The 26,237-nt window shown below is 45.5% G+C and overlaps 1 protein-coding gene, 1 long non-coding RNA gene and 1 other non-coding gene across 4 annotated transcripts in view; 1 reads left to right on the plus strand and 2 right to left on the minus strand.

The window, feature by feature from the left end:
• Positions 1 to 2,400: 2,400 nt before the first annotated feature.
• The window catches only part of HSD17B3 (hydroxysteroid 17-beta dehydrogenase 3), a 54,497-nt gene continuing 30,660 nt past the window's right edge, over positions 2,401 to 26,237 (minus strand). The window contains exons 3-11 of one of the 2 annotated variants that reach the window (XM_032162661.2): positions 22,051 to 22,126; positions 19,976 to 20,083; positions 18,583 to 18,650; positions 16,916 to 16,951; positions 13,716 to 13,750; positions 12,413 to 12,494; positions 11,400 to 11,465; positions 7,822 to 7,971; positions 2,401 to 2,665 (exon numbers count right to left, since the gene is read on the minus strand). In XM_032162661.2, coding sequence (XP_032018552.1) covers positions 2,555 to 2,665; positions 7,822 to 7,971; positions 11,400 to 11,465; positions 12,413 to 12,494; positions 13,716 to 13,750; positions 16,916 to 16,951; positions 18,583 to 18,650; positions 19,976 to 20,083; positions 22,051 to 22,126 — 732 coding nt within the window. In that variant the 3' untranslated portion in view covers positions 2,401 to 2,554. Of the gene's footprint in view, positions 2,666 to 6,888; positions 7,028 to 7,821; positions 7,972 to 11,399; positions 11,466 to 12,412; positions 12,495 to 13,715; positions 13,751 to 16,915; positions 16,952 to 18,582; positions 18,651 to 19,975; positions 20,084 to 22,050; positions 22,127 to 26,237 lie in introns of those variants that run through there. The other variant, XM_058445577.1, reaches the window with a different exon arrangement.
• On the plus strand, positions 13,623 to 17,426 carry LOC116474222 (uncharacterized). The gene is made up of 3 exons (XR_004249637.1): positions 13,623 to 13,769; positions 14,383 to 14,495; positions 16,746 to 17,426. It is a non-coding gene; the product is annotated as an uncharacterized LOC116474222 (long non-coding RNA).
• Positions 23,380 to 23,483, minus strand: LOC116475986 (U6 spliceosomal RNA). Its single transcript, XR_004250074.1, has one exon. It is a non-coding gene; the product is annotated as a U6 spliceosomal RNA (small nuclear RNA).

Here is a 26,237-nt window from a genome sequence, read left to right on the forward strand (position 1 = left end):
GTGAAATATACAGAGTTGAGGGCACGGCGTTCACCCCTTGCCATTAATTTCGATTAAATAAACTTAGCCCAGACGTAGGGCTCTACTGTTCTGCTTTAGCCAAGGTGTGTGGGAAACGCAGCTCTGCCACTCACTGGTCAAGTGAACCCACATACATGAGTTAAGTTTTCTGTGCCTCAGTTTCCTCATCTGTAAAATGAAGGCAATACTAATAGTACCTACTTCTTCAGTTGTTATGAGGCTTTACATAGTCCCTGACTACAATTCGTGTTCAATGAATGATAGCTATTATCTACTACTAATGATGATGAGGATAAAGATCTTAAAATATGGAGTTTTTCTGCCCTCATTTCGTAAGAAGTCATTTCAACGTCTTGGGGCCTTTACTGTTAGGAAATTCTCTCTTACTTTAAGAACCCTCAGGAAACTTGTTGGACAACCATGCAAATCAACCTAGGATTATTACACTAGAAAACCCCTGTATCACACATCTAAAACTTACCTCTAGGCTGGGCGCGGTGGCTCACGCCTGTAATCCCAGCACTTTGGGAGGCCGAGGCGGGCGGATCACGAGGTCAGGAGATCGAGACCACGGTGAAACCCCGTCTCTATAAAAATACAAAAAAATTAGCTGGGCGTGGTGGCGGGCGCCTGTAGTCCCAGCTACTCAGAGAGGCTGAGGCAGGAGAATGGCGTGAACCCGGGAGGCGGAGCTTGCCGTGAGCCGAGACTGCGCCACTGCACTCCAGCCTGGGTGACAGAGCGAGACTCCATCTCAAAAAAATAAAAAAATAAAAAAATAAAACTTACCTCTAAATATCTGCCCCAGGCCATTTAAGCTGAAGTGTGTCTCTGTTCTCACCTAAGGTGCTGGTTGTAGAAGTTGTTCCTGAAAGGCCAATTCACCAGGGTTTGATTGGAACGTTCTAGAAACACACTGTCTATACTTTGATAAGTCGCTCTAGTGCCAGTGGAAAGGCCAAGTAATTCACCATAATAGGTAGATGCTAGGACAAACACTTACCCTAAGATCGATGAATGGAGAACACATTTTCTAGAGATGAGCATGACAATATCCACCATTCCATCGGATACTCTTCCCATGGCAGGTTTTGCATCTTCTCCCATTGAATCTGGGAGGGCTTGGGCACAATGCCACGTGACTTCCAGGGGTAAGTCATACAGGACAGTACAGCTTCCTCCCAATTTTCTTTGGGATGCTCATTCTTGGAAGACAGCCACCATGCTTCGAGGAAGACCAAGCAACCACTCAGAGAGGCCATGCATAGGGGCTTCATGTGACAGCCCCAGCTGGGGTCCCAGCCAACAACTCCCTCAATCTCCGGACAAGTAAGGATGCAGTCCTTCAGATAATTCTAGACCTAGGGCTGGACACATCACTCCATGTGTCCCCAGCACCCCAAGAGTTGAAGACCCTCAGAAACCTCAATTCTAGTTACCAACTCCTGCATTAGAGCAATGGTTTTTTAAACATTTTGAGTATCCTAGCCTATGTTTTTGTTTTTACCAACAGTCTTACATAGAACCCCAAATATAAATAAAATAGATAAAGCTGGTGTTGCATTCATTAATATGGGTCAGGAGGAGACCAGAAACTGGCCTGATGTAACTGTTGCCTGACGTCTTCCTCTGTTCAGTGTGAAAGGTAAATAAATATTGGGACCCCAAAATCCCTAAGCCAATGGGACAAATCAGGCTGGGAGCTGCGTCAGGTAAACCTGCCTCCCATTTTATTCCTAAATAAGATGACTACAAAGAAAAAAAGCTACAGACCTCCTTCGCAATTTGCCCACTAGGAAATTCCTTGTGTGTCCCAAGACCTTTACCCTAAAATGGTTCTGCTGAATTTTATCCTGACAATGTAAATTGATCACTTATCTTCACAAGATGGAGAGAAAGGACAAAACTCAAAGTCATCTCTCTGCTCACCTGAGACAAGTGCACATCTGATTGCTTCCTCTAATGTAAAAAAGCTGAGTCACTGAGCTAGCCAAGGCATAAGTGACTATTCCTCTACCCCCTCCCACATGTGAATTGTGTATTTGGTGAAAGGCTGATCAAAGACTCAAAAGAATGCAACCACTTGTCTCTTATCTGCCCATACCTTTGCAAAGTTTCTTCCTCTTTCCCCAATATTCTCCCTTTAAATATTGAAGCCTTCAAAATCATCATTGAAGAAAGGCACAAACCTGCCTCCCAGGTGCACGTCCTTAACCTTGGCAAAATAAACTTTCTAAATGATTGAGATCTGTCTCAGACACTTTTTGGTTCACACCAATTTCCTGGGTCTTTCAGGAACCCTGTTTGAGAACATGTGAGCACTTCAAGACGACAGCACAGATTGGCACCACAACTTTCCCAGAGATCGTCAGACTCAAGTAAAGTGGCAAAAAATGTGTATTCTATGCCTCTGTGACCCCAGCCCCCTCCATCTCCGGCAGACTAGGTTGAAGTGCTGGTCTGCTCCTGTGGTCCTCTTCAGCCAGCATGGGACTGGTGAGGAAAAGGCTGTGCTGGACTCCTCACCGCCCGGCTACTTGACCTTGGTGTTGAGCTTCAGGTACGCCACATAGTGTGTCAGGAGCAGCCTTTGGAAGGCACCGCTGTAGAAGGCCCAGGCCGGGATCAGGCTCAGAAAGCCCGCCTTAAACAGAAAGAAGCGTCAGTGTTGGGGAGGAAGGAATAACAAGTACCTCAGTTCGTCTTTGTGGTCTTTAAAAATATTTTTTCTGACTACTAAAGTGGAGCCCCAGAACCTTTTATGTAATTGATAAAGTTTAAGCGTCTTGTGACACTTTCTCAGCACATAAAGTTTTCTCAGACACCAAAGGAACCAGTCCTTTTAAACTCCTTTGGACGACCTAGTAGGATCAGCCCTAAGGAATTTTTTTTTCTTTGAGACAAGGTCTTGCTCTGTCGCCCAGGCTGGAGTGCAGTGGCACGATCACGACTTACTGCAGCCTCAACCTCCTGGGCTCAAGGAATCCTCCCACTTCAGCCTCTTGAGTAGCTGGTACCATAAGAGTGTGTCACCATGCCTGGCTAATTTTTTCTTTTTTTTTTTTTCAGAGACAGGGTCTCACTATGTTGCCCAGGTTGTTCTCAAACTCCTGGACTTAAGTGATCCTCCTGCTTTGGCCTCCCAAAGTGTTGGGATTACAGGTGTGAGCCACCGTGCCCAACCTGGAAATTCTAAATGAAGAGAACTCTGTGTTAACCACCTCCCTGACTTACTTTTTCTCTTAGTGAGTATGTCCCCACTTGTCTTCAAGTCCTTTCTACCAAGCTTCTGTTAAAATGAAGATCCTGGGCCAGGCATGGTGGCTCACACCTGTAATCTCAGCACTTTGGAAGGCCAAGGCAGGTGAATCACTTGAGGTCAGGAGTTCGAGACTAGCCTGGCCAACATGGTGATACCCTGTCTCTACTAAAAATACAAAAATTAGCCAGACATGATGGCACATGCCTGTAGTCTCAGCTACTCGGGAGGCTGAGGCAGAAGAATCGCTTGAACCCAGGAGGTAGAGGTTGCATTGAGCTGAGATCACACCATTGCACTCCAGCCTGGGTGACAGAGTGAGTCTGTCACAAATAAATAAATAAATAAAATAAGGATCCAGGAGAGAATCAGAAGTGCTTTCCATCATTTGGCACAACTCCAAGGCATAGTGGGCGCCAAGGAAATACGTGAAGCCTGGATGAATGGAAGTCAGTCACAGAAAGGTATAGATTATCGACATGCAGCACTTGCTTTTCAAAGAGGGGGAAGCCTTCAGTTCAATGCATTTCAGGCTGTAGGTACAGGCCTTGAAAGATTCCTTGCCACCAAATTGCAACTGTGTCTTGCACAGTTCTGGGGTCCAGGACCCCAGAAGCAATCATTTTGTTCACAGCATAACTTTATTAATCCAACATGCCTCAATCCACCTACTCCCTACAGAACAACGGGATTCCAACCAGAGGAAAACTTGAGCTTTTAGGGGAGCTATTCATATTTTGTCAGCCAGCTCAGATCCTCAGATCTCTGCCTTCCTCTGAGATATTCGAAGACAAGGGACTAATGACAGCTTCTGGAAGCCAAAGCTGACCTCTCCTCCCACTAGCCACGTCGCTAAATCAACACAACTTCTTCCTCAAGAACTTTATTTTTCTCTCCGAGCTTTCTTATCTCACAGCAAAATCAAGCCCTTTCAGTAGCTCTGTCTTGAACTAAATGTTTTGCCATAGTGAGGTCAGCCATAAAGAAAATAAGCAAAATAAATTACAATTCCAGCCCCCTTAAAAAAGTCCTAAAAGAGTCCCTCTTCCATCTCCATCTTTGTCTACCCCTTCCCAGCCTGGAAGGGCCATGTAGGAGCCAGAAAAGGCTGTGGCCCCAGACAAAAGTGGACTTAAATTCTAGCTTCACCATTACCAGCTGGGTGGCCTGGGCCAGCTGTTGCAGCTCTGAGCTTTGTTTTCCTCCATTGTAAAAGGGTGACTCTAAGACCTATCTCACAAGATTATTAGGACAACTAAGCGAGGCAACATGCACGAAGCCTCCAAGCACGACAGGGTCTCTGCAGGTAGGGGCTCCATTCCTGCCTCGGTCCCAGCCCCATGCTCCCTGTGGGTGGAGGGCGTGCTATCTTTGCCTGGCCTCTTGGTAATAAAAGGGTCGCTTATTTACCATTTGATTCTACATGATTGCCTCTCTCTTTAGATACAATGATCTTTCTAAATCTTGGCAAACTCGAAATTGGCTTTAATGATTAAGGTATTTTCATTTATTTTCTCTCCTGTTTCACCAGGCGCAAAAACTCCTTTTCCTGGTCTGTTCTTGGCAACTGTTTGCCTGAAGAAATTAGAATCTGTTATCTAAGAAATTAAAAGGAAAGGTCAAGAAAATATTCAGGCCGGGCACAGTGGCTCACACCTGTAATCCTAGTACTTTGGGAGGCCAAAGCGGGAGGATAGCTGGAGCCCAGGAGTTCAAGACCAGTCTGAGCAACAAAGCGAGCCCCAGTCTCTACAAAAAAAAATTAAAACATTAGCTGGATATAGTGGCATGTGCCTATAGTCCCAGCTACTGTGGAGGCTGAGGTGGGAGGATCCCTTGAGCCCAGGAGTTCAAAGAGGCTGCAGTGAGTTGTGATCCTGCACTGCACTCCAGCCTGGGCAACATGGCTATGTCAAAATTAAATAAAATATTCAACTTTGACCCTGTGTCAAGATAAAATAAAATTTTATTCTATTTTTATAAAAATAAAATGTTTATTTTTCTACAAGGAAACATTTTTCAGATGCTGATGAGTTCTGTTTAAGCCATCAGCATCCTGGAGGACTAAGGTCACAGCATCCTCCTGAAGGTGAAGGGACGCCATCCCCACTGGAGAGGGCTAAGCTGTGACACCGAGAAAGTGCACAAGAAATCTGTAGTTTTGGCTGGGCGTGGTGGCTCATGCCTGTAATCCCAGCACTTTGGGAGGTCGAGGCAGGCAGATCACCTGAGGCCAAGAGTTGGAGACCAACCTGGCCAACATGGTGAAACCCCGTCTCTACTAAAAATACAAAAATTAGCCAGTTGTGGCAAAGAGCACCTGTAATCCCAGCTACTCAGGAGGCTGAGGCAGGAGAATCACTGGAACCTGGGAGGTGGAAGCTGCAGCGAGCCAAGATCGCACCACTGCACTCCAGCCTGGGCAACAGTGAGACTCCATCTCAAAAAAAAAAAATCTGCAATTTTTCTTTCCTGGAGATAGTGGGAAGTGGGAGGAGAGAAAGAGAAAGCCATGGTCAGAAGTGTCCTCTGTCGGATGTGAGCTCTGGACTAGGCTGGGAGCTGAAGGATAAGGCCTGGTGCATGAAGGATGGAGAAGTGTGATTCATGAGTAAGGGTGGCACTGAGGGCAAAGGAGGGGCCATGGCCCCCACTCCTCTGGGGTACAACCACAGGAAATTATCTCAGCATGGTGAGACAGGTGCTGAGATTTGGTTTTCCCAGCTTCCTTCAGGTCCACGTTGGTGCTAATGTAGAGATAGCAGCCAGAGGTCTCTGTGGATCAAAGCTGCAGTTGGACCTTGGGCCTGTAGCTGGAGGGGGATGTGGCAGAGTACAGCAGTCTGCTGCCCTCAGTAGCCAGGGAGACCTTGTCAGGGCATCCACTGGCCAAGTCAAAAGGACAGAAAGGTTCATCTCCCTCATCCTCGACAGACATAAACTTCAGCAAGGTGAACAGCCACCCAGGACACCAGGCCACACACATGGAAGGACCGTCATGGACCACAGGGCATCCTCTCCCAGCACCACCTAGTGAGAGAGGCAGGAAGAAGGGAGCCTCCAGGGAAGACTGAACACTTCTCCCTAAATAACAGACTGAGAGTACATTTCCTAAATGGCCAGTTGAGATGACTAGATCAAACTCAGTTTAGACTTATTGGACATTCGATGAATTTTCCTGCAGCAAGTAGTGATCTGGAAAAAGACCAGATCAGCAACAGAAAAAATAAAGACCTTATATCCTCTCTGCATGTCTGCTTTGTAGTGTGAGTTACATTGGTGATTCTGCACATTGTTGAGGTTCTACATAAAAATAGCAAGTAATTGAGAAAGTTCAATATCTCTTGCCAGAGTCTTCTTTAAGTCCCAGCAGATAAAGGAATGCTTTGGGAGACTTTAGCGCGTGGAGCCATGAATCCTTCTAGCATCCATGAAAGACAGAGAGAGAGATCCAATTCCCATAGTAGCAAAGCCAGTGAGACAGAGGAGGAAGTTGGCAGATGATGGGTAAGTGAGGAAACCCCATCTAACTTTCTTTGGTGGGACTGGAGTCAGAGCTATGCCAACGTTATGTTTGTTTCAGTATTAGTGAGCAATACTCAAGTCTACCTTTGTTTCAGGTTTGTATTTGTTTTTAAAAGCAGCCCAGGAGTCGTAAGAGCCTCTTCTGCCATATGCTGCATCTGTGGCATGCTGGAGCTGGCTTGTACTCACTCATAAGAGCCCGCTGTGATCATTCTCAGCAAACTAACACAGAAACAGAAAACCAAACACCACATGTTCTCACTCATAAGTGGGAGTTGAACAATGAGAACACATGGACACAGGGAGGGGAACAACACACACCGGGGCCTGTCGGGGGGCGGGGGGCAAGCGGGGAGAGAGCATTAGGACATATACCTAGTGCACGCGGGGCTTAAAACCTAGATGACGGGTTGATAGGTGCAGTAAACCACCATGGCACATGTATACCTATGTAACAAACCTGCACGTTCTGAACATGCATTCCGGAACTTAAAATAAAAATGAAAACTAAAAAAAAGAGCCCGCTGTGCACCATGCACTCCTCAATTCATGCACACAGCGTCATGTCGGTGGCTTAAACTCAGCCATGCTGGAAGTGTTTATACCATAGAAGTCAAATGCTACACGTCAAAGTGGTTTGTGTTTGTTTTGTTTTTTTTCCCTGGAGGGCTGATAGCTAAACATTGACTGGAATAGAGGGTCAAGAGAAGACAGCAGCCCCCACGTGAAAGCGCCATATATCTTGGTCTTCCCTGCCCAACAGCTCCTGGGAGCCACCTTACTTTCTGAGGGGAGGAGGGAGGCAGCCAAGAATGAGACTTGCCAACTTCGGGGTTATCTAGTGGCTGAGCTCCCAAGCTCCGGCTTCTCCCCACCTTGCCATATAGTCCTTGTCCTTGGCTATATTAACACATCAGTGAGTGCACCAGCAGCAAGGAAGAGCTAGCCCAGCCCTGCCAGGGCCACCTGCATGTACTCCCTCCCTGGCTTCAAGAAAAGGAGAAGTTATCAATTACCAAGATTTCATGGGCAAGGCAGCCACAGATTTCACCTCCAATTGTGACGTAATTCAGTGACTCTTTGACAAATTCATCAGCAGTCTTGGTTATCACATTGGTATTTAGATACTTTGTCATTGCAGTCGAGACAGCATATGGGGTCAGCACCTACAACGGGAAACAAAGACCATGGCACAGAAGCAATCCATCCCAGGAAGAAGACTCTGAGAAATTAACACTCGAGTCCCCATCCCACCATTTCCCGACTCTTCTCTTCCTAGGCCAAGTTTTAAGATCTTCAGTGGAAAAAGGCACACAGTACTGGCACAGAGCTGGGAATCAGAAATTTGTTTTCTCAAGATGAGAACCTAGCCAGCCAACATCAGGTGGCCCAAATGCCCTGCCCAACACACAGTGTGAATGGGAAGAACTCGGGTCTCTCTCTCAGAACCGAGTTGCAAGACAGCAAATAAAAATACAGGATGTCCAGTTAAATTTGAAGTTCAGACAAACAATGAAAACCACTTCAGCACAATCGTGTCCCAAGTATTGCATGGGACATACTCATACTGAAAACTATTCATAGGCATCTGAAATTCAAATTTAACTGGAGGTCCTGTATTTAATCTGGCAACTCTATCTCAGAAGTTTGTTTCTAATACATATAACCAAAGTTGGAGCAACTGAAAGCACTCTGGATTCCCACTTTCACACTTCAGTTAGGAACCAAGAGTAGCACATACCTCATAAACTTTTCCTGTTGTGGTAAGAAAAACAATCACACATCGTGCCCTAAAAACCCAACACCATGTTTCCACCTGTGGGCTAACCACATTGTGGCCTGGCATGGGGATTCATAATGGGGTTTTATTACCTTAGTCCCAGAACAAAGGGTTTGGCATCTTTAGAAAGAAAAAAGGCTGGCATGGTGACTCATGCCTGTAATCCCAGCATGTTGGGAGGCCAAGGCAGGACGATTGCTTGAGCCCAGGAGTGCGAGACCAGCCTGAGCAACATGGCAAAACTTCATCTCCATTAAAAATAGAAAAATTAGCCAGGCATGGTGGCATGTGCCTGTAGTCCTAGCTACTTAGGAGGCTGAGGCAGGAGGATCCACTGAACCCGGAAGGCAGAAGTTACAGTGAGCCAAGATCGTGCCACTACACTCCAGCCTGGGCTACATCAGAGTGAAACCCTGAAAAAAAAAAAAAAAAAAAAAAAGAAAGAGAGAGAGAGAGAGAAAGAGAGAGAGGGAGAAAGAAAGAAAAGAAAAGACAAGAAAAGAAAAAGTAAAAAAAATCCACAAACGTTTTCTAGGTTTTATTTTTCTTCACATCACATTTGGAATTACATTATTTCATAATTGAACCCGATTATGAGTCAGTTAATCCAAATGAGCAGGTTCCTATGGAAATTAAAGCATGATTAATTTGTATAACACTTTTCTTCCAAGGATCTCAAAGTGTTACTCTTTGAGAAATATAAGGAGTGTGCTTTCTCCACCACAGTTTCCAGGTAGGGAAGTAATGATAAGTATTTTCATTCTTAAGTGATTTTGGGTTGACAAAACACCTGTATGTACAAAATAGGGGCTCAATAAATATTGTTTAAACATATGTACTTATTTCTTCATTAGATATTTATTATAACCCAGAGATATAAGCAGGCATTATAAGCCCCTTTTTATGGATGGGAAAACTGAGGCTCACAGAGTTTAAACAAGCTGACCAGGATCACTCAGATGATAAGTGGTAGAGCTGTGATGAAATTCAAACCCGACTCCACAGTACATGCTTTTTCATTCATTCAGCGAGTATTTATTCATTCAGCAAGTATTTATTCATTCAGCGAGTATTCACTGAGTGTGTGTTCGGAGAGGCCAATTGGTTTTTGAAAGATCACAGTCTTTTCACTTTCTCCTCCTTGCTAGAAGAGCACCTCCAAGTTCTCTGCATCAGGGAAGGGACAAGGGACACCATTTCCCCACCCACATCTCCTCTTGACCCTGCTGCTCCATGGTACCCACTACCTCGACAGCTGTGCCCCAAGGATCAAGAAAAGATGCTGCTGAGGGTCACATGGCTAGGAAGCAGGTGGCTGCGATGATCATTCATGTTTAGAAATCACCAAGGATTCTTGGTTCCTTCTTCTTCCAGACACACGCATAATAGAATTGCACTTCCTGACCCCCCGTGGCTGTGTAGGACCATGCAACCAGAGTTGGCCAGTGATTTATGAACAGAGGTGACATGTGTCATCTCTGGGCCAGAGCATTTCATTGTCAAAGCAGGACCCACTAGAACTTCCCACTCCTTTTCCTCTAGCATGTGGGCTGCTTCATCAGCCTGGGGCCCTGTGTCAGCACAGTGAGCCAATGTCTTCTGTGAACCCACAGTGGATGGGTCACGTGAATGCAAAATAGGACTTTGTTGTTTTAAGCCACTGAGATTTTAGGGGTTATTTTTTACTGCAGCAAACTTAGCCCAGACAGAGTTGCAGCATTACAAAAGGGAAACCCCAGCTTCAGCTGGGAGTGGGAGCACGGAGAGCCCAGCATGGAAGCAGGACCCGCTGATGGGTCAGACGGCTTCCGCATGGCAGAGAAAGGGACTGTGACCCGGTGGCAAGGCTGCAACAACCACTCACTATGGCTCAGAAATGATATTATTGGCCAAATTCCTACCATTAAGTCATATCTGCCTACTTAATATGCTTTACCCTGTAGCTGGTTAGTTTATAGGAACAGCCGCCTAAAATACTCTCACTGGATATTTTAATTGAAAATCAGTGTGTGCAGCAATAATTTCAAAGATATAATTTTGAGTGTGCCTTTCTCCATTTGTAATAGTATATCGTAAAACTTCTTCCCACACAACAATAACAAAACAAAAACTCTGTTTATTCTGCGTTCCAGAAACTACCTAACTCTAACTCTGTTGCTGAACCAAGCACAAATAAATCACCGACACTTTAGGAATCACATTGCTCAGCCTGCAGCAGGCAGTGACAGCGCAGCTCTGCCTAGGTGAGGACAGGTCATCTCCACGACATAGGTGGAAGGGAAGCAGAGTGCCTCCTCCTCACCTGCTCGAGAACCAGAGTGTGGGGACCTCTGTGGCCCATCACAGAAGGACCCCTCCCCTGGTGACTAGCCCCTCCCCTCGTTCAAACTCAGATCAAGTGCCCAGTTTTGTTTTGTTTGCTTCTTCTCCAGAATTCCTCCCACGTAAGCTTGTGTCCTGTACCGGGGTCAGAGAGGAAAAGCCACAACCAACCCTAATGTCTGCTCTGATGAAGCATCAGGTAGCAAGAAGGTCCACAGCATTTCTGAGCAGCCACTCCCCTCCCCTATTTCCTCCTCCGGCACCCAGGGCGCGGGGAAGGGCAACAGAAGCCACAGCAGCAGGTGGGACTGAGGCGCCCCAAAAGCCCACGTGGCATCCCCAGCTCATCTTCCTGCTGACCACACGTGCGCAGCCAGACCCGCAGGAGGCAGTGGCCCCAGCCGCGGGAGGTCCAGAGTAACCCTTCTCAAGGACTCACAGCCGCCCACCTCACCTGGATGATGACAAGGACTCCACAGCTGCCCACCTCACCTGGATGATGACTTCTTTTGCTTTATATTCCTCTTGCAGGGCCTTGGAAAATGTGCACACAAACGCCTGGAGCAAGAAGGAGAGACACCTGAGGCCCCAGAGTGAGCTCCCTCGTCAGAGCCAACTTCCTCTGACTTCAAGGGGCACTGCAGAGACACTACCTGCTGGACCTTAAAATAGAGTGGGGAGCTCTGGGTACGGAGGGTACAGAGTTTCAGCTGCACAGGGTGAATATGTTCTGGAGATCTACTATACAGCATGGTGACAAAAGCTAACAATCATAGACCACATACCTGAAAATTGCTAAGCAAGTAGATCTCAGGGGTCCTCACCACAAAAAAAACCGGTAAGTATGTGAGGTCACGGATATGTTAATTTGCTTGACTTGATCATTTCACAACATATACATATATCAAAATATCATCTTGCATACTATAAATAGACACAATTTTTATTTGTCAAATACGCCTTAATAAAGCTGGAGAGTGGGGCAGAAAGAGGGTAAGGGAAAAAATGAACCAGCTTGCCTTGATGGGAGTTAGCACTTCATCGCCCGGTCTGGGAAGAGGACTTCCCACTCAGCAGTGAAGTCTGTTTTGGGATAAATCCATCCCTAGGGCCACTGCATAGATTAACCTCCCTTGTACAGCACCCCCTCCTCCTCAGGCTGTTTTTATGACTAGGGCATGGGGACACCAGGCTAGATCTCCCAGTCTGGAAGGAAGCTACAGTGTCATTTGTCAGCAGGAAGACGGCAAGGGCTCCCAGAGGAAGTGAGTGGGGCTGGCATCCCCAGAGGCTGGCCAAGTTGTGCACCGGAGGGCTTCATGTGCCCAGAGCAGCTGCTTTATTCTAATTTCCTCTTGGACTTCCCAGTGACTAGTCAGCCCTGCACATAAGAGAGCGCCTCCAGGCAAACCTTTCCATCACCTTGCCAGATGATCAAAGGAAATTGCCAACTGGGAGAAATAAGAGGAAGAAGGAAGAGACTTGGAAGTCATGACATCACTCACCTTGGAAGCTGAGTACATGGAGTAGAGAGGCCAAGGAAACAGGGCTATCCCGGAAGAAATGTTCAGGATGAGACCTTTCCGCCTGAAAGGCAAAGAAGCAAAGTTCCCATGGTTTTGTTGCCCTACCTGACCTTGAGTACAAAGAAAACAAAGGGGCCCGTGTGAACACTGGCGGACTCGGCCCTTTCTAGGCTTCCGCAAGTGCTAGGGGCTCTGCTTCTAGGAATGGTAAGTGAACTTCCCCTACCTTCCCCTGGAGGGCGCCACACAGCGATGTCTGAACTTCCCCTACCTTCCCCTGGAGGGCGCCACACAGCGATGTCTGAACTTCCGCCCCACAGTGATGCCACCTGGCAGTCATGTGACATCACATGACTTCGCACCTGCCCTAACCCCACACCTTGGGGCTTAGTATCACATAATATGAGGGGCTTGCTCCTGGAAACAGGCTGTGCTATAACTGAGGTCTCTTCACCAAAATACTGATAACCAGCTCAGCTCAGGATTTAAGGGGAGAGAATCCTTCTCCCCTAAATGTGACTACATGAGCTGCTGGTCCCTTTGGACTCAGGACCCACAGCAGGACAGATGTCACATGGTGGAATATTGTCTTGGGTAGAATTTCACAGTCCAGGACCTGCTCACACAGATACCCTATGCAAGTCTCCAGGAGCCTTACTTGTCTTTTTGAAATTCAATATTCTTAATCCTTCCCAATTAGACGGATTCAATGGAGGGGCAGGGGACAAGAAACTGCAAATTAGAATCCAAGGCCAAGCCCCTTCTTCCTCTAGGGAAGATAAGCTATCAAGCATTTGCTTTTAATGAACACACCTGAGAAAAACCAACTCCCAAATGGGCATTGGAATACGGTGACATAAATATGGAATAAGTGGAGGAGCTGACAGAGCAGCGATTTTCACACTAAATCGGAGTATTGTCTCTGACAAAAGCTGAAATTCCTAACAAAGAGATGGTCTTGATCTCGGGCCAACTTCTGAAGTTTTCTTTTACACTCAACATTAGCTAATTTTTCTTTAATCCAGTGTGTGCTGAAACCGCCTTTCTCTTCCTCCCTCCGGTATGTGTTACATTTGATCTTCACGTGAGCTTGTCTATTTGCAGAGCTGGCCTGGCCCAGAACGTTATGTTTTTTTCCCCATAATCACCGTGTGCTTTCATCATAGCTGTTATCGTTTGTTAAAGCACAGCCAGATGGACTCTGTGTCCCCAGTCCCCGAGTTAGCTGACCACCAGGGCAGGGAGGCCATGTTGCTCCACACTTTTTTGAAGAGGGCCTTACCTTGATTCCATATGTTTCAGAATTAGCTGTGTCATCTACAAGAGAAGGCCAAAGGTGAGCCCGACAAGGAACTAAGTAGCAGTGCAAGGGGGTGGGATGGAAACAGGGAAGGGAGCGCAGGAGGAAGCTAGGAAAGAGCCTCATCTTCTCAGACGGCCTTGAAAATTGCTGGCACTCATTGGAGGTCACTCTGGCCACATTAGAGTCTGGCTGGAACCCACAGGAGCCAACCTAGACAGATGACAGGCTGCTCTGGGGCCTCTGGTTTCTTCCCCCTAAAGCTAATGTCTTCCTGGAAAATGAGGGCAGTGAAAAATTGGGGGAATTGGCTTATGGCTATGGGAGCAACACTGAGGTTCCCATGATACTCTTCATTCTGCGGGACAGGCAAAAGTGGATTGGCCATGAGTTGGAATTGGGAAACTATGGGGAAACCTAACAAGACTCTGTAGAGAGAAGGACACCTCTTTGATTCAACAGCAGCCGCTTACGCAGCCTGCGGCTGGGCTGTGAAATATCTCTGTGGACACAGTGCATGGCCACTCCTGTGTATTGGAATTACAAGAGCCTTGAGAGGCCCCTTCCCCCTCCCAGCCTACAGAACCCTGAAAAGGTCTTCCCTGCCATTTTGGGAGCCTAAAAGAACTTTTTGTTTCAAAATTACAAGGTACACATTTTACAAATGAAGGAAGAGGCAACCCTATGGACTGAAATGTTCTCTGAGGTAGAATTGACCGGAATCAGGCCTGGCAGGCCTGGAGCAGATCCTGACTGCAGCAGGTTTGAGACAAGGGACCCAAGTGAAAGGAGAGGGGTGGAGACATCAAGGCACCTGGGGACCGGAAGACACAGGCTGCCTATTTCTCCATGCTGTCCAGGGGCCCTGCAGCAGCTCCTCACAGGTGCCCGCTCCCAGGCCGGGCCCCAGCCTGTCTCACAGCCTCCAGGGAATGTCTTCGCTGCTGGGAGGCCAGGGGGCCAGGGCAGTGGAGGGGGTGGGGCTCTCTAGAACCACTGGGCTGCCTCTGCAACACTGGATTTTGGGGAAGAAGAGGGAGGATGAGGGGCGAGATAGTGTCAGCCTGCTTTCCGTGAATGACTTCATAGGGATATTATATGAGCCTTGTCAGCCAGCACCCACATGGCCTCAAAGCCTCCCGAATGAACTCACTAGCCCTGTTGGCTGAATAATCCCAATTAGAGAGACAACACTGAATCTTGTTGGTCCCCGCCTCAAGGCTTCCAACATTCAGTTTCTTATTCCACCTTCCCTTTGCCTTCAAACGCATATTCTCCCATCCCTGCCCCGAAAGAGAACTCGACTATCTCCAGATGGCTCCTTTAAAATAGTGCAGCTTCACTAGTCATGCTTCTAACCAGCATGGTTCACTGGGGCATGGTATACTTAGAAGCTAAACTTCGTTTTCTTTGTTACTTTGGGAACTTAGTGTCTGTCAATATATAACTTTTTTAAACAAATCAAAGCATTTCTCTGCTAAAGGAGTCAGAGGGTTGTCAAGTGCATTTGGGAAATGCCTATGATCAAACAGTCCAAGACTAAAAGGTCAGTTGTAAAATAACGTGAAAGACTTTAGTGGTAAGGCTGCAGATGACAGTTAGACATATAAAACTCATAATTACATCAGCTGGGGGCTCCAAAAACCCATCGATTGCTAAGCACAAAAAGATGTGTGTATCCAATAGCAACTGAGCAGGAAACCATAAAATACCAGCATGCTTACAGAAAAACAACAAAATAGTTATTGTCAGCCCAACTTACTCACCTGAAAAAAAAAATTTTTTTTGTCTGCTCTGCCTCCATTCCCCCTCCTTATCTTAACAGCAACCTGGCTTTCTTTGGGAAATCTGTCCTCTCCTACTGCCAGTCCACGTTGTTCAGATGGTTGAGACTGAGCCTTCTGCTACTCTCCAACCAGGGTCCCAGCTCCTTGAAATCAGGAATCAGACTTTACTCATCACTGCAGTCCCACTGACCTTCCAGAGTGGTCACCAAGGCTGCCATATACAGCTGTGAATGTTGTGTACTGAGCAAGGTGTGGGGTTAGTGCAAGTGGGAAGCTCAGAGCTCACTCACAAGCCACGTGCCCTAGTAGAGGAAGAGGACTGTGTCCCCAGAGGAAGGGGGAACACGTCATTCACACAAAATCCTCATCTACTCACCAAGTCACACAGCCACAAGCTGTGTCCATTCTTAAACAGTACCTTTCTCTAAATTGTCTACATAGGATAGCTTTGAGGGACTCATGCTATACATCTTTGTGCAGCTGACCCTCATCAAAGAGCTTGAATGCTGAATGGTGCCTAAGACATCTCCTGATCCACAGCCATTTTTTTTTTTTTTTTTTTGGAGACAGAGTCTTGCTCTGTCGCCCAGGCTGGACTGCAGTGGCACAATCTCGGCTCACTGCAACCTCTGCCTCCCCAGTTCAGGCGATTCTCCTGCCTCAGCCTCCCAAGTAGCTGGGATTACAGGTGCCTGCCACCATGCCCGGCTAATTTTTGTATTTTTTAGTAGAGACAGGGTTTCACCATGTTGGACAGAACGATCTCCAACTCCTGACCTCAGGTGATCCACCTCGGCCTCCCAAAGTGCTGGGATTACAGGCATGAGCCACCGCGCCCAGCCGATCCACAGCCTTTTAATAGCGGATGCAGAACGTCAAGTTCAAGGAGGCTACCTAACTTGTCCAATGCTGTCCAACTAATTAGTAGCTGTGCTGGGACCAGAACACAGATGAATTTGAGCTTTGATTCAACAAATATTTATTGAACAACAAAAGTCCAGAAAATCCAAGCCACGCACGCCCTCCATCAGTTTTCCAGAGTGAGCTTTCCTCTATCTACAAAGCCTAAAATTAGAGGAAGATACTAATTTTTTTAGAGTTGCCTTGGAATCCTGAATACCTTTCAGCATCATCGAGCTTAGTATGTTCTGACATGTGACAAAACTGAAAGCAGAAATAGAATTCAGATACAAGGGAGAGTTGAATCCATTACTGTATTTTCTAGATGAAAAACAGAACAAGACAATTACAAGACCACGACATGGCCTCTCAACTAAGTGTGGTTCGATTTCAAGGAATCCTGCTTCTACAGTGGATGGGCACAATTCTCCTGAGTTGCCAAATTTCAACAGTTACTACATGTTAATGCATTTCGCACATATATTGATCACATACCTTGACTACGGAGGTGATGTTACAATGGATGAGGCTCTGTAATAAATAATCACAACCACACATCAGCTGGATGATTAGAGAAATTCTCCTGGAAAGTAGTTGGTGCTAAAGAATGATGAAGTGGTCAAAAGTGCGTGTCTGAACGGTTTCATCACTCACTCTGCAAATTAGGCTCATAACTGACTTCCAGCAAGCATGCACTAGCATCAAGAAACATCTGACTCCCATTCTGTCATTCTGTACCTACATCATCTTGACTAGACGTCAATTAAGAGTTTCCTGGAAAACTTAGAACTATATTCCTGGAGGAATATAAATACGGTTTTTCAAAGGGAGCTACTCCATTCCCAGCTGGAGGAAGAGGGGTTAGCCTATGTGAGTCTAGTAGAACAGAAAGGCAAATGGTTGTATAATGTAAGATAGAGGTTCTGGGCTATGGAAGGCAGGTAAAGAAACCACGAGAACCACCCAAGATAAAGAGAAAGGACAAGAGGATGGACACGGACACTAGCACAAACACAGACACACACAGGCAGAGGAGCAACCCTGGAACTTGCTTCATGGAGAGACATAGATTTGTGCCAGAAACAGAGTGTGAGAGACAGAGCCCACGCAGGAGACGTGTGGTCCAGAGAGGAGTTCAGGAGTTTGGTGAGGATGTGCAGCAGCGCCCAAGCAGTCTGGCATTATCACCCAGTGCAGCAGACTCAGGGCTTACACAGGACAATGGGATACCTGCAGAAGTGGGGAATGGAAGCATGAGAGCCTGTTCAGATTGGTGTAGCCCTATGGCTCCAAAGGTTGGGGCCTAAGGAAGGGTCAACAAATTGTGCCTTCAAAAACTGTTAAATGCGGCCGGGTGCGGTGGTTCACACCTGTCATCCCAGCACTTTGGGAGGCCGAGCCAGGCGGATTACCTGAGGTCAGGCGTTCGAGACCAGCCTGACCAACATGGTGAAACCCCGTCCCTACTAAAAATACAAAAATTAGCTTGGCATGGTGGCGGGCGCCTGTAGTCCCAGCTACTCAGGAGGCTGAGGCAGGAGAATCGCTTGAACCCGGGAGGCGGAGGTTGCAGTGAGCCGAGATCATGTCACCGCACTCCAGCCTGGGCGACAGAGGGAGACTCCATCTCAAAAAGAAAAAAAAAGAACTGTTAAATCCATTAAAAATGTACTCCCAACCAACAATGGCAGTCATGGGTCTGAGCCAAGTTTACTGAACTTACAATCCTGCCAGCCATAGAGTTTGTGTCATGTACTTCCCTCACACTGAAAGTTAAACAAACCTTAGTACCTGGGAAGACAGAGAAAGCCAAAGAGCTGGTCTTCTCCCATATATATGTTCACAGCTGCGAATGTGTTAGGCAGAATTACCCTTTATAAAGTGGAGTGCGGTGCCCCAAAAGGATAGGACAATGGACAGGTAAGTTTTGATGTGCAGAGAAGGAGGAAGATGTCCATATCCTAGAGATATCGTGAAACGTGGTACTCTTGACTGTGGATCGAGTGCTAAGGTGAAGAGAAAAGGGGGCCTCAATACATACAATCCAGGATTTCGGCCAGATGCACGCTTCCATCATGCCTTCCCAGGCCTGACTCATTACCCAGCCAGGGGACCCAGAACCTGGGTAAGAGGAATCTATACACAGAAGAGCACAAGTCTACCTGGATTTCATCCGGTGCGTTCAGGAAATGGCTTGGGAGAAGGTTTGGAAGCATTCCGACATTGTTGACTGGCAGAAAGAAGCGAAACAAAAATGTGTCAGAAGATCAGGTGGGAGATTTTCCCAAAGAAACATGTACAAAAAGATTGACATGTAAGATTGTTCATCGCAGCATGATTTGATAACAGTGAGGAAACTGGAGGGAAATTTTGTCCAGTAATAGGAGACACCTTCAATGAATCATGGGGTTGTCATATGTTGGAATGCAGTGTAGTCATTAAAAACTATGGCTGGGCTGCTTACATGGGAGAACATGCATGATGTAAGTTTTTTTTAAATATATGACAAAACAGCACATAAGTATAATTCCAGTTTTGAAAATATGTGTGTTTAGGATTAGAAAAATATGCACCAAAATGCTATCTCAGAATATTGGGATTTTAACAGATTCATATTTATTTTATCAGCCTGTCTATTCTTTCCAATTTTTCTGCAATGATATGCTGTATACTTTCATATGTAAAAATGTAATTATTTTTAAAATTCAGCAGAAGGTTTAGAAATCCAATTTGACTTTCCTCTATTTATACTATAAACACTGCACTGTGCACGTGGCCATAAAGTACCTTGTCTATAAATCATTACAGAAATAAATATTATCTTGTTTTCTGAGTAAGAAAGAGAGTCAATTCTCAACTAACTATACTATTTCATGGATCAATCACAGCAATGTTTGTTTGCTAAACTAATTTCTTTAGGCCAATGTTTCTGGGATTCTTTTTCTGCCAAATGTCAATGTCAGTTCCATAAAAGAAAATTCATTTTAATATTAGAAAATATAGTTGGTCCAGCCGGGTGCAGTGGCTCACACCTGTAATCCCAACACTTTGGGAGGCCGAGGCGGGTGGATCGGGAGTTTGAGACCAGCCTGGCCAATATGGTGAAACCCCGTCTCTACTAAAAATACAAAAATTAGCTGGGCGTGGTGGCGGGCATCTGTAGTCCCAGCTGTTTGGGAGACTGAGGCAGGAGAATCGCTTGAACCTGGGAGACAGAGGTTGCAGTGAGCCGGGAACACCACTGCACTCCAGCCTGGGCGACAGAGCGAGACTCCATCTCAAAAAAAAAAAAAAAAAAAAAAAAAAAAAAAAAAAAGAAAATATAGTTGGGGGTTGAAATATGTATATTTGATACATTCCAAACCAATATATAAATTTTTTTATTCAGTAATGCCTCTAGAAGAAGTGTGCTTTGATATTCAACTTAATGGGACAGCTTAAAATACAGTCATAGTTTGAGTATAAATCACCATGAAATAATCAAGTGTCACTAATCAATGTCAGGTTATTTCACTGATGTATGACAACAAGCTTTGCATCTTGCAATTCACTCACCTAAAATTCCAATTTCTAAGCCTGTAAGTTTTTCTTTAATATGCTCGTAGATGTCATCTTTTGTAAAATCTGCTTGTATAATCTTCACACTCCTCCCTGTAGTCCGCTCTACATGAGAGACAACAGTTTTTTTAATGAACAGGGATCCAAATGCCCCCCTGCCCATGAAGTTTCCCCCAGTGCTCCTGTATTACCTGAGCAGACATTGAAGAGGACAGCCCATTGCCCCAAATAGAAATGGGATATGGCTCTGGGTAAATGTTGGGAGGTGCTAAGATTGGTGAATGGTGGTTCCTACGTGTCTCTAAGAGTTACTGCAGGGACACGTATATGCATTAAGATAGAATTACTGCAGCAGTTCTCAAAGTGGAGTCCACAAACCACAGCATCAGGGTTACAGGGAAACTTGTCAGAAATGCAAATTCTCGGGCTCTACCCCAGACCTACTGCATCAGAAACTCTGTGGGTGGAGCCCAGCCAGCCACCTGCTTAACACACCTCCGAGGGACTCTGCTGCTTGCTCAAGTTCGAGACCCCGGACTGACAGCTGTAAAAGCAAGGTCTGACACTGCCTCTGCCTACAAGTGTCAAGTCTCCTCCACACAGACCCAGCAACTCTTTATATTTGTCCAATGCCTTAGCATTCACAGAGCATTTACATACACAATGTCTTACGGTCATCATCCCTACAACCTTCTAAAAGTAGGCATTATGACTTTCATTTTCCAGAGGAGAAAATGAAGGCTCAGAGAAGCTAACTGACGTAGCCAAGACCATCCACTCTCTGGTCACTCCACGTTCAATGCGTTCCCTACTACTCTGTGTTAACTTGCCTTCTGTGGGAGTTTTCCGTCAGATGTGAAAGCTATAGAGTTTACTAGTGGCTTGGTGAGCTGCTTTGCTTTGGAGTTAGCCAGTATTTGTGGGCCAAGCAAACTTGAGGCATAGTTTGGGGGTGGACAATGCTTTCAGTCCAAAGACACTACTTGCTTTTCAAAAGGATGATAAAAAGCACATTTCAGCATTGTGAGGCAAACACTGAAGAATGTCTCAGTCCTAGTCAAAGTTACTTCTGATACCCAGACACAGAACAAAAGCAGAATTCATGGGTTCAAGGGCACTGTGCTTCACAGTGTGACTGCACAGCCCACACCTCCCACACCCATCTCCTGTCCCAAATCTCCCCCAGGGAAACAAGGCTCACCCCTGACAGCCCACCATAGTCTTCACAAGTCTCCACAACTAAAGTCTCATCCCTTTGAGTTAAAGAGTTTGTTATTAAATTGATAATTATTAAAATGCAGAGGTCCCAAAAGAAATATGATTATAATTATTAACAAAAGAACACTTCAGAGCAAATCATCATAATAAAACATTATGATATAAAAGTTGCCTCAGGGTTGTACAGTGTACAACCTCCACATCCTTACATGACGATCCTGGATCAAAACGATTTATAAAATCTGACAAACACCAGTAAGCATTGTCCCTCATCCTCCTGCCAAGAGCAGAGCACAGACATGGGGAAGGGAAGTCCCAAACACCGATCTTGCTTTTGAAGGGAGTGGCAGAAGCAACCAGGCAGCCTGCTGGCTCAAGGATATGCTGTACACTTTCATATGTAAAAATGGAATTATTTTTAAAATTCAACAACTAGTTAGTTAATTCAGGAATTAGTTTAGCAAACAAACATCGCTGTGATTGATCCATGAAATAGTAGTTAGTTGAGAATTGACTCTCTTTCTTATTCAGAAAACAGTGTATCATTGCAGAAAAATTGGAAAGCCTGCTCAAGGATGAGCAGGGCTGATGTAGTGATGAAGGCACCCACCCAAAGGAGAGAGCGGACCTATTAGTGCCTCAGTTCCTGCTTCCCCCAGCCCACAGAGCCAGTGTGCACTAAAGCTGACACCTTCTATCCCGCCCTCTGCTTTGTAACCGGGCTCCCCAGGAGAGCTGGTGCCCCAGGCTCTGAGAGCAGATGTGGGGATGCCAAGTACATCAACTGGCATGGTGGGAGCAGGCTTGGTTGGTGGGCTCCACATGCATTTCCCTTATTTGGGGGGGTCACTCACCGATCTCTGTGGCAATGGCCTCTAGTTTTTCCAGTGTCCGGCTAATAAGCACAACATTGAGTCCACGTTTTGCTAGCTGAGAGTGGGAGTGAAAAACCAAAAGAGACAAGGATGATGAGCAGTCAGGGAGGGCTTGTGTTAAGGTGACTTGGTCCCGAGGCTGTGCGCATACTGGCAGGGTGACGTGGTTGCTTCACCTGGGTTTAAGTGTGCAGAATGTGACAAAGCTTTTTGGGCTAGGAACAACACAACCCCAATGGGCCAGGCTAACTAGTAGGGCCATCACGATAGGAGTTAACACTTGTTGTGTGTTGATTATGTGCCGGGAACTTTTCTAAGTGCTTTCCTTGTCCAGGCCCACAAACTGAAAGTGCTTCTCTGAAATTCATGGGCTCAGCTATGCATCAGAATTTAAAACACTGGGGAGTTTATACTATATCTTATGCAGCAGGGGGGTGGGGCAGCATCCCATAATAAAAGCAGTGTTTCTGCCCCAACATTTCTTTTTTTTTTTTTTTTTTGCAATAGAGTCTTGCTCTGTCACCCAGGCTGGAGTGCAATGGTGTAATCTCGGCTCACTGCAACCTCCACCTCCAGGGTTCAAGCAATTCTCCTGCCTCAGCCTCCCAAGTAGCTGGGATTACAGGCATGTGCCGCCAAGCCCGGCTAATTTTTGTATTTTTAGTGGAGACAGGGTTTCCCCTTGTTGGCCAGGCTGGTCTCCAACTCCTGACCGCATGTGATCCGTCCGCCTCAGCCTCCCAAAGTGCTGGGATTTCAGGCCTGAGCCACCATGCCCGGCCATCTGCCCCGACTTTTGAGCTGCTTCCTATGCACAAGTACATCCTTCTGTGGCTCACTCGACCTGAGACCTTTCTTCCTGTTTTCTGAGTCCCAACAGAAGAGAAAACAGGATAGGGAGCACAGGGTGGAGAGCTGGACGCGTCCCCTGAGATCAGCAGGGCGGCCCTGCAGAGTGGATAACGCCTGGACTCCAGAGGGCTGCGTGACGGGGTGGGGAGCTGTGTGCTTCACACAGAGCAGTCGGAGAGATTCCACGGGGGACACGTAAACGTGGAGCGCTGGGGGGTCACAGGCTACTGGAGATGTGTCTGTACCTAAAACTGCTACCAGTGAGAAAAGTTAGAGTTTTTCCTGAAAGACAAAAGGAAAAACCAACATTCGTTTAAACAGAGACAGATGACATTTGAATTAGTGACAAAGGCCCCAGTTTATTGAAATCTGTCTCTGTGGTTTCAGTCAAATGATTCATACTGTTATTTTCTTTAATTGTGGTAAAACACACATAACAAAATCTACCACCTTAACAAAAATGTGGAATACTTTACAAATTTCTGCGTCATCCTTGGGAACTTATGCTAATGTTCTCTGTATGGTTCCAATTTTAGTATATGTGTTGCAGAAGCAAGCACTACGTTGTTATTTTAAAAAGTTACGTATTATAGGCTGGGCATGGTGGCTCACACCTGTAATCCCAGCACTCTGGGAGGCCAAGGCAGGCAGACCATTTGAGGTCAGGAGTTCAAGACCAGCCTGGCCAACATGGCGAAACCCTGTCTCTACTAAAAATACAAAAAATAAAAAATAAAAATAAATAAATAAATAACTGAGCATGATGGCACATGCCTGTGATCCCAGCTACTCGGGAGGCTGAGGCAGGAGAATCGCTTGAACCCAGGAGGTGGAGGTTGCAGTGAGCCAAGATCATGCCACTGTACCCCAGCCTGGGTGACAGAGCAAGACTCCATCTCAAAAAAAAGAGTTACATATTATAGAAAACACATAAGAAGCTGAATTATGAATTATGGTCTATAATATATAGTCTCCAATAGCCAGCAATTCACTATGGCCTACGGTCTCAGAATCACCCAAGGAGACGTCAAAAAAAAAAAAAAAAAACACTGATTCCCACCAAACCATCTGATACAGTTTGGATCTCATGTCAAATTGTAATCCCCAATGTTGGAGGTGAGGCCTGGCGGGAGGTGATTGGATTGTGGGGGCCATTTCTCATGGTTTAACACCATCTCCCAGGTGCTGTCGTGGTAAGAGTGAGTCATCTCCGGATCTGGTGGGTTGTAAGTGTGTGGCACCTCCCCCTTCTCTTCCTGCTGCTCCAGGCATGAGAAGTACTCGCTCCCGCTTTGCCTTCCGCCATGTTTGTAAGTTTCCTGAGGCCTCCGAAGCCGAGCAAATGCCAGCATCATCCTTCCTGTACGGCCTGCGGAACTGTGAGCCAATTAAACCTCTTTTCTTTATAAATTACCCAATCTCAGGTATTTCTTTATTGCAGTGCAAGAACGAAATAATACACCATCCCGATAAAAATCTCTGGGGTGGAAGCCTCAGGATTTTCATCTTTTTCTGTTTGTATTTATTAAATTATACTATTATATGCACAAATACATCCTCATTGTAGAAGATTCCAACAATGTCAAGGAAAAAAATGTGTCCAAGGCTGCCCCTGCCCATTTCCCCACCCACCCCTAGGCTCCCACCACCTTTAGTTTGTTGTTGAGCCTCCCTAACTTTCTCTACATTTACGGGCATATATAGGCACATACAGAAATAAAGGTTTGTTTTGTGGGTTTTATTTATTTTTATCCTATATAAATGACATTATAAGCAGTGTCCTACAATATTCTTTTTAACTTAATGACGTATTTTATCTCTAAGAATCGTATCTATTTCCATAGCAGTCCACGAAGAACCACTTGATTCTTTTCTATTGCTCCATGGTATTCTAGAGTTCACCTTTGAACGAGCACTTAGGGTGTTTTCAAGTTTTCCTATTACCACTCTTGCTACAGTGAAAGCCCTTCTACATAGCTCTTAGTATATATGAGTAAACTAATTCCTATATACTGTATAGGAATATCTGGGACTACAGATGTGTGCCATTATGCCTGGCTAATTCTTTATTTTTTGTAGAGATGAGGTCTCACTATGTTGGCCAGGCTGGTCTTGAACTCCTGGGCTCAAATAATCTTCCCGCCTCGGCCTCCCAAAGTGCCAGGATTACAGGGGTGAGCCACCACACCCGGCCCCTTTATTGTTATCCAATTATCCAATTGTCAGTGGGGCTGAGCATCATTTGCTATGTTATGTGTGAATTACTAGTACATACCCCTTGCCCATTCTTCCACTTTCTTGTCAATTTGTAGAAGTTGTATATATCCCGGCTATTGATTATTTGCCTGCCATGTACATAGCAAGTATTTTCTACTTTGTTTCTGGTGCCCTTGTCATACATTATATACTACTTGTAATGTTATCAAATTTGTGAATGTTTTCCTTGTTTTATATGTTCTTTTGATTTTCCTTACCTTCAAGGTAATTGTTTATTTTTGAGAATGGTATGAGGTTGAAATTATTCCACAATATGTTTTTCAAATTGGGTGCCTAATTGTCTCAACAACATTCTCCACTTTGTCCGTTCATTCCTAATTTAAAATGTTGACTTAGTCATTTGCTCAATTCTCATGTGTGCCTGAGACTGTTTCTGGTCTGTCAGTACTATTCCACTGACCTATTTATCAATCTCCACGCCAGGGCCACTTCTGATTTAATCACAATCTTATATTAGCCTTTCATAACTTTCCAATATTTGCATATTTTTGGCCTCATTATCTTAGCTGACCCCTCCTATACAATGTTAAGGAAGCCCCTGCCATTTATTATTCTCTTTCAAAATTTTATTTCATCTTCTTTGTTTAATCTTCCAAATAAATGACAAAATTGTCTAGACAAGTACTGAAGTAGGGATATTTAGGGAAAAATTTATATCTTTGCAGGAATCAGTTGTCTTACCCATAAGTATATTATAGCATCCATTTTTTTTCAAATCTCATATAGTCTTCTAAACATTTAGAAGTTTTTTCATGTAAATCCTGGACATTTCTTGTTAGGTTTGTGTTAATTAGGATAACATTAGTTGCTGTAACAAATAACTCTATAATTTCAGCAGTTTAACACAAAGGAAGTCTGTTTCTGTCTTATGTAGCAGACCCTATTTCACGTTTGGGAACCCATTCAGGACCCAAAGCAGAGAGAGGGTTTGTCATCTTTCCCTCCAGGTCTCTAAGATTGCCCTGGGCTTTGCCATCCAGCTAGTGCCAGGATTGAGAGAGGCTGGAGAAGATACGCCCCTCTGTTAACCACCTTGA

Source organism: Hylobates moloch, unplaced genomic scaffold (assembly GCF_009828535.3).
Source record: "Hylobates moloch isolate HMO894 unplaced genomic scaffold, HMol_V3 SCAFFOLD_10, whole genome shotgun sequence".
Classification (NCBI taxonomy): domain Eukaryota; kingdom Metazoa; phylum Chordata; class Mammalia; order Primates; family Hylobatidae; genus Hylobates; species Hylobates moloch.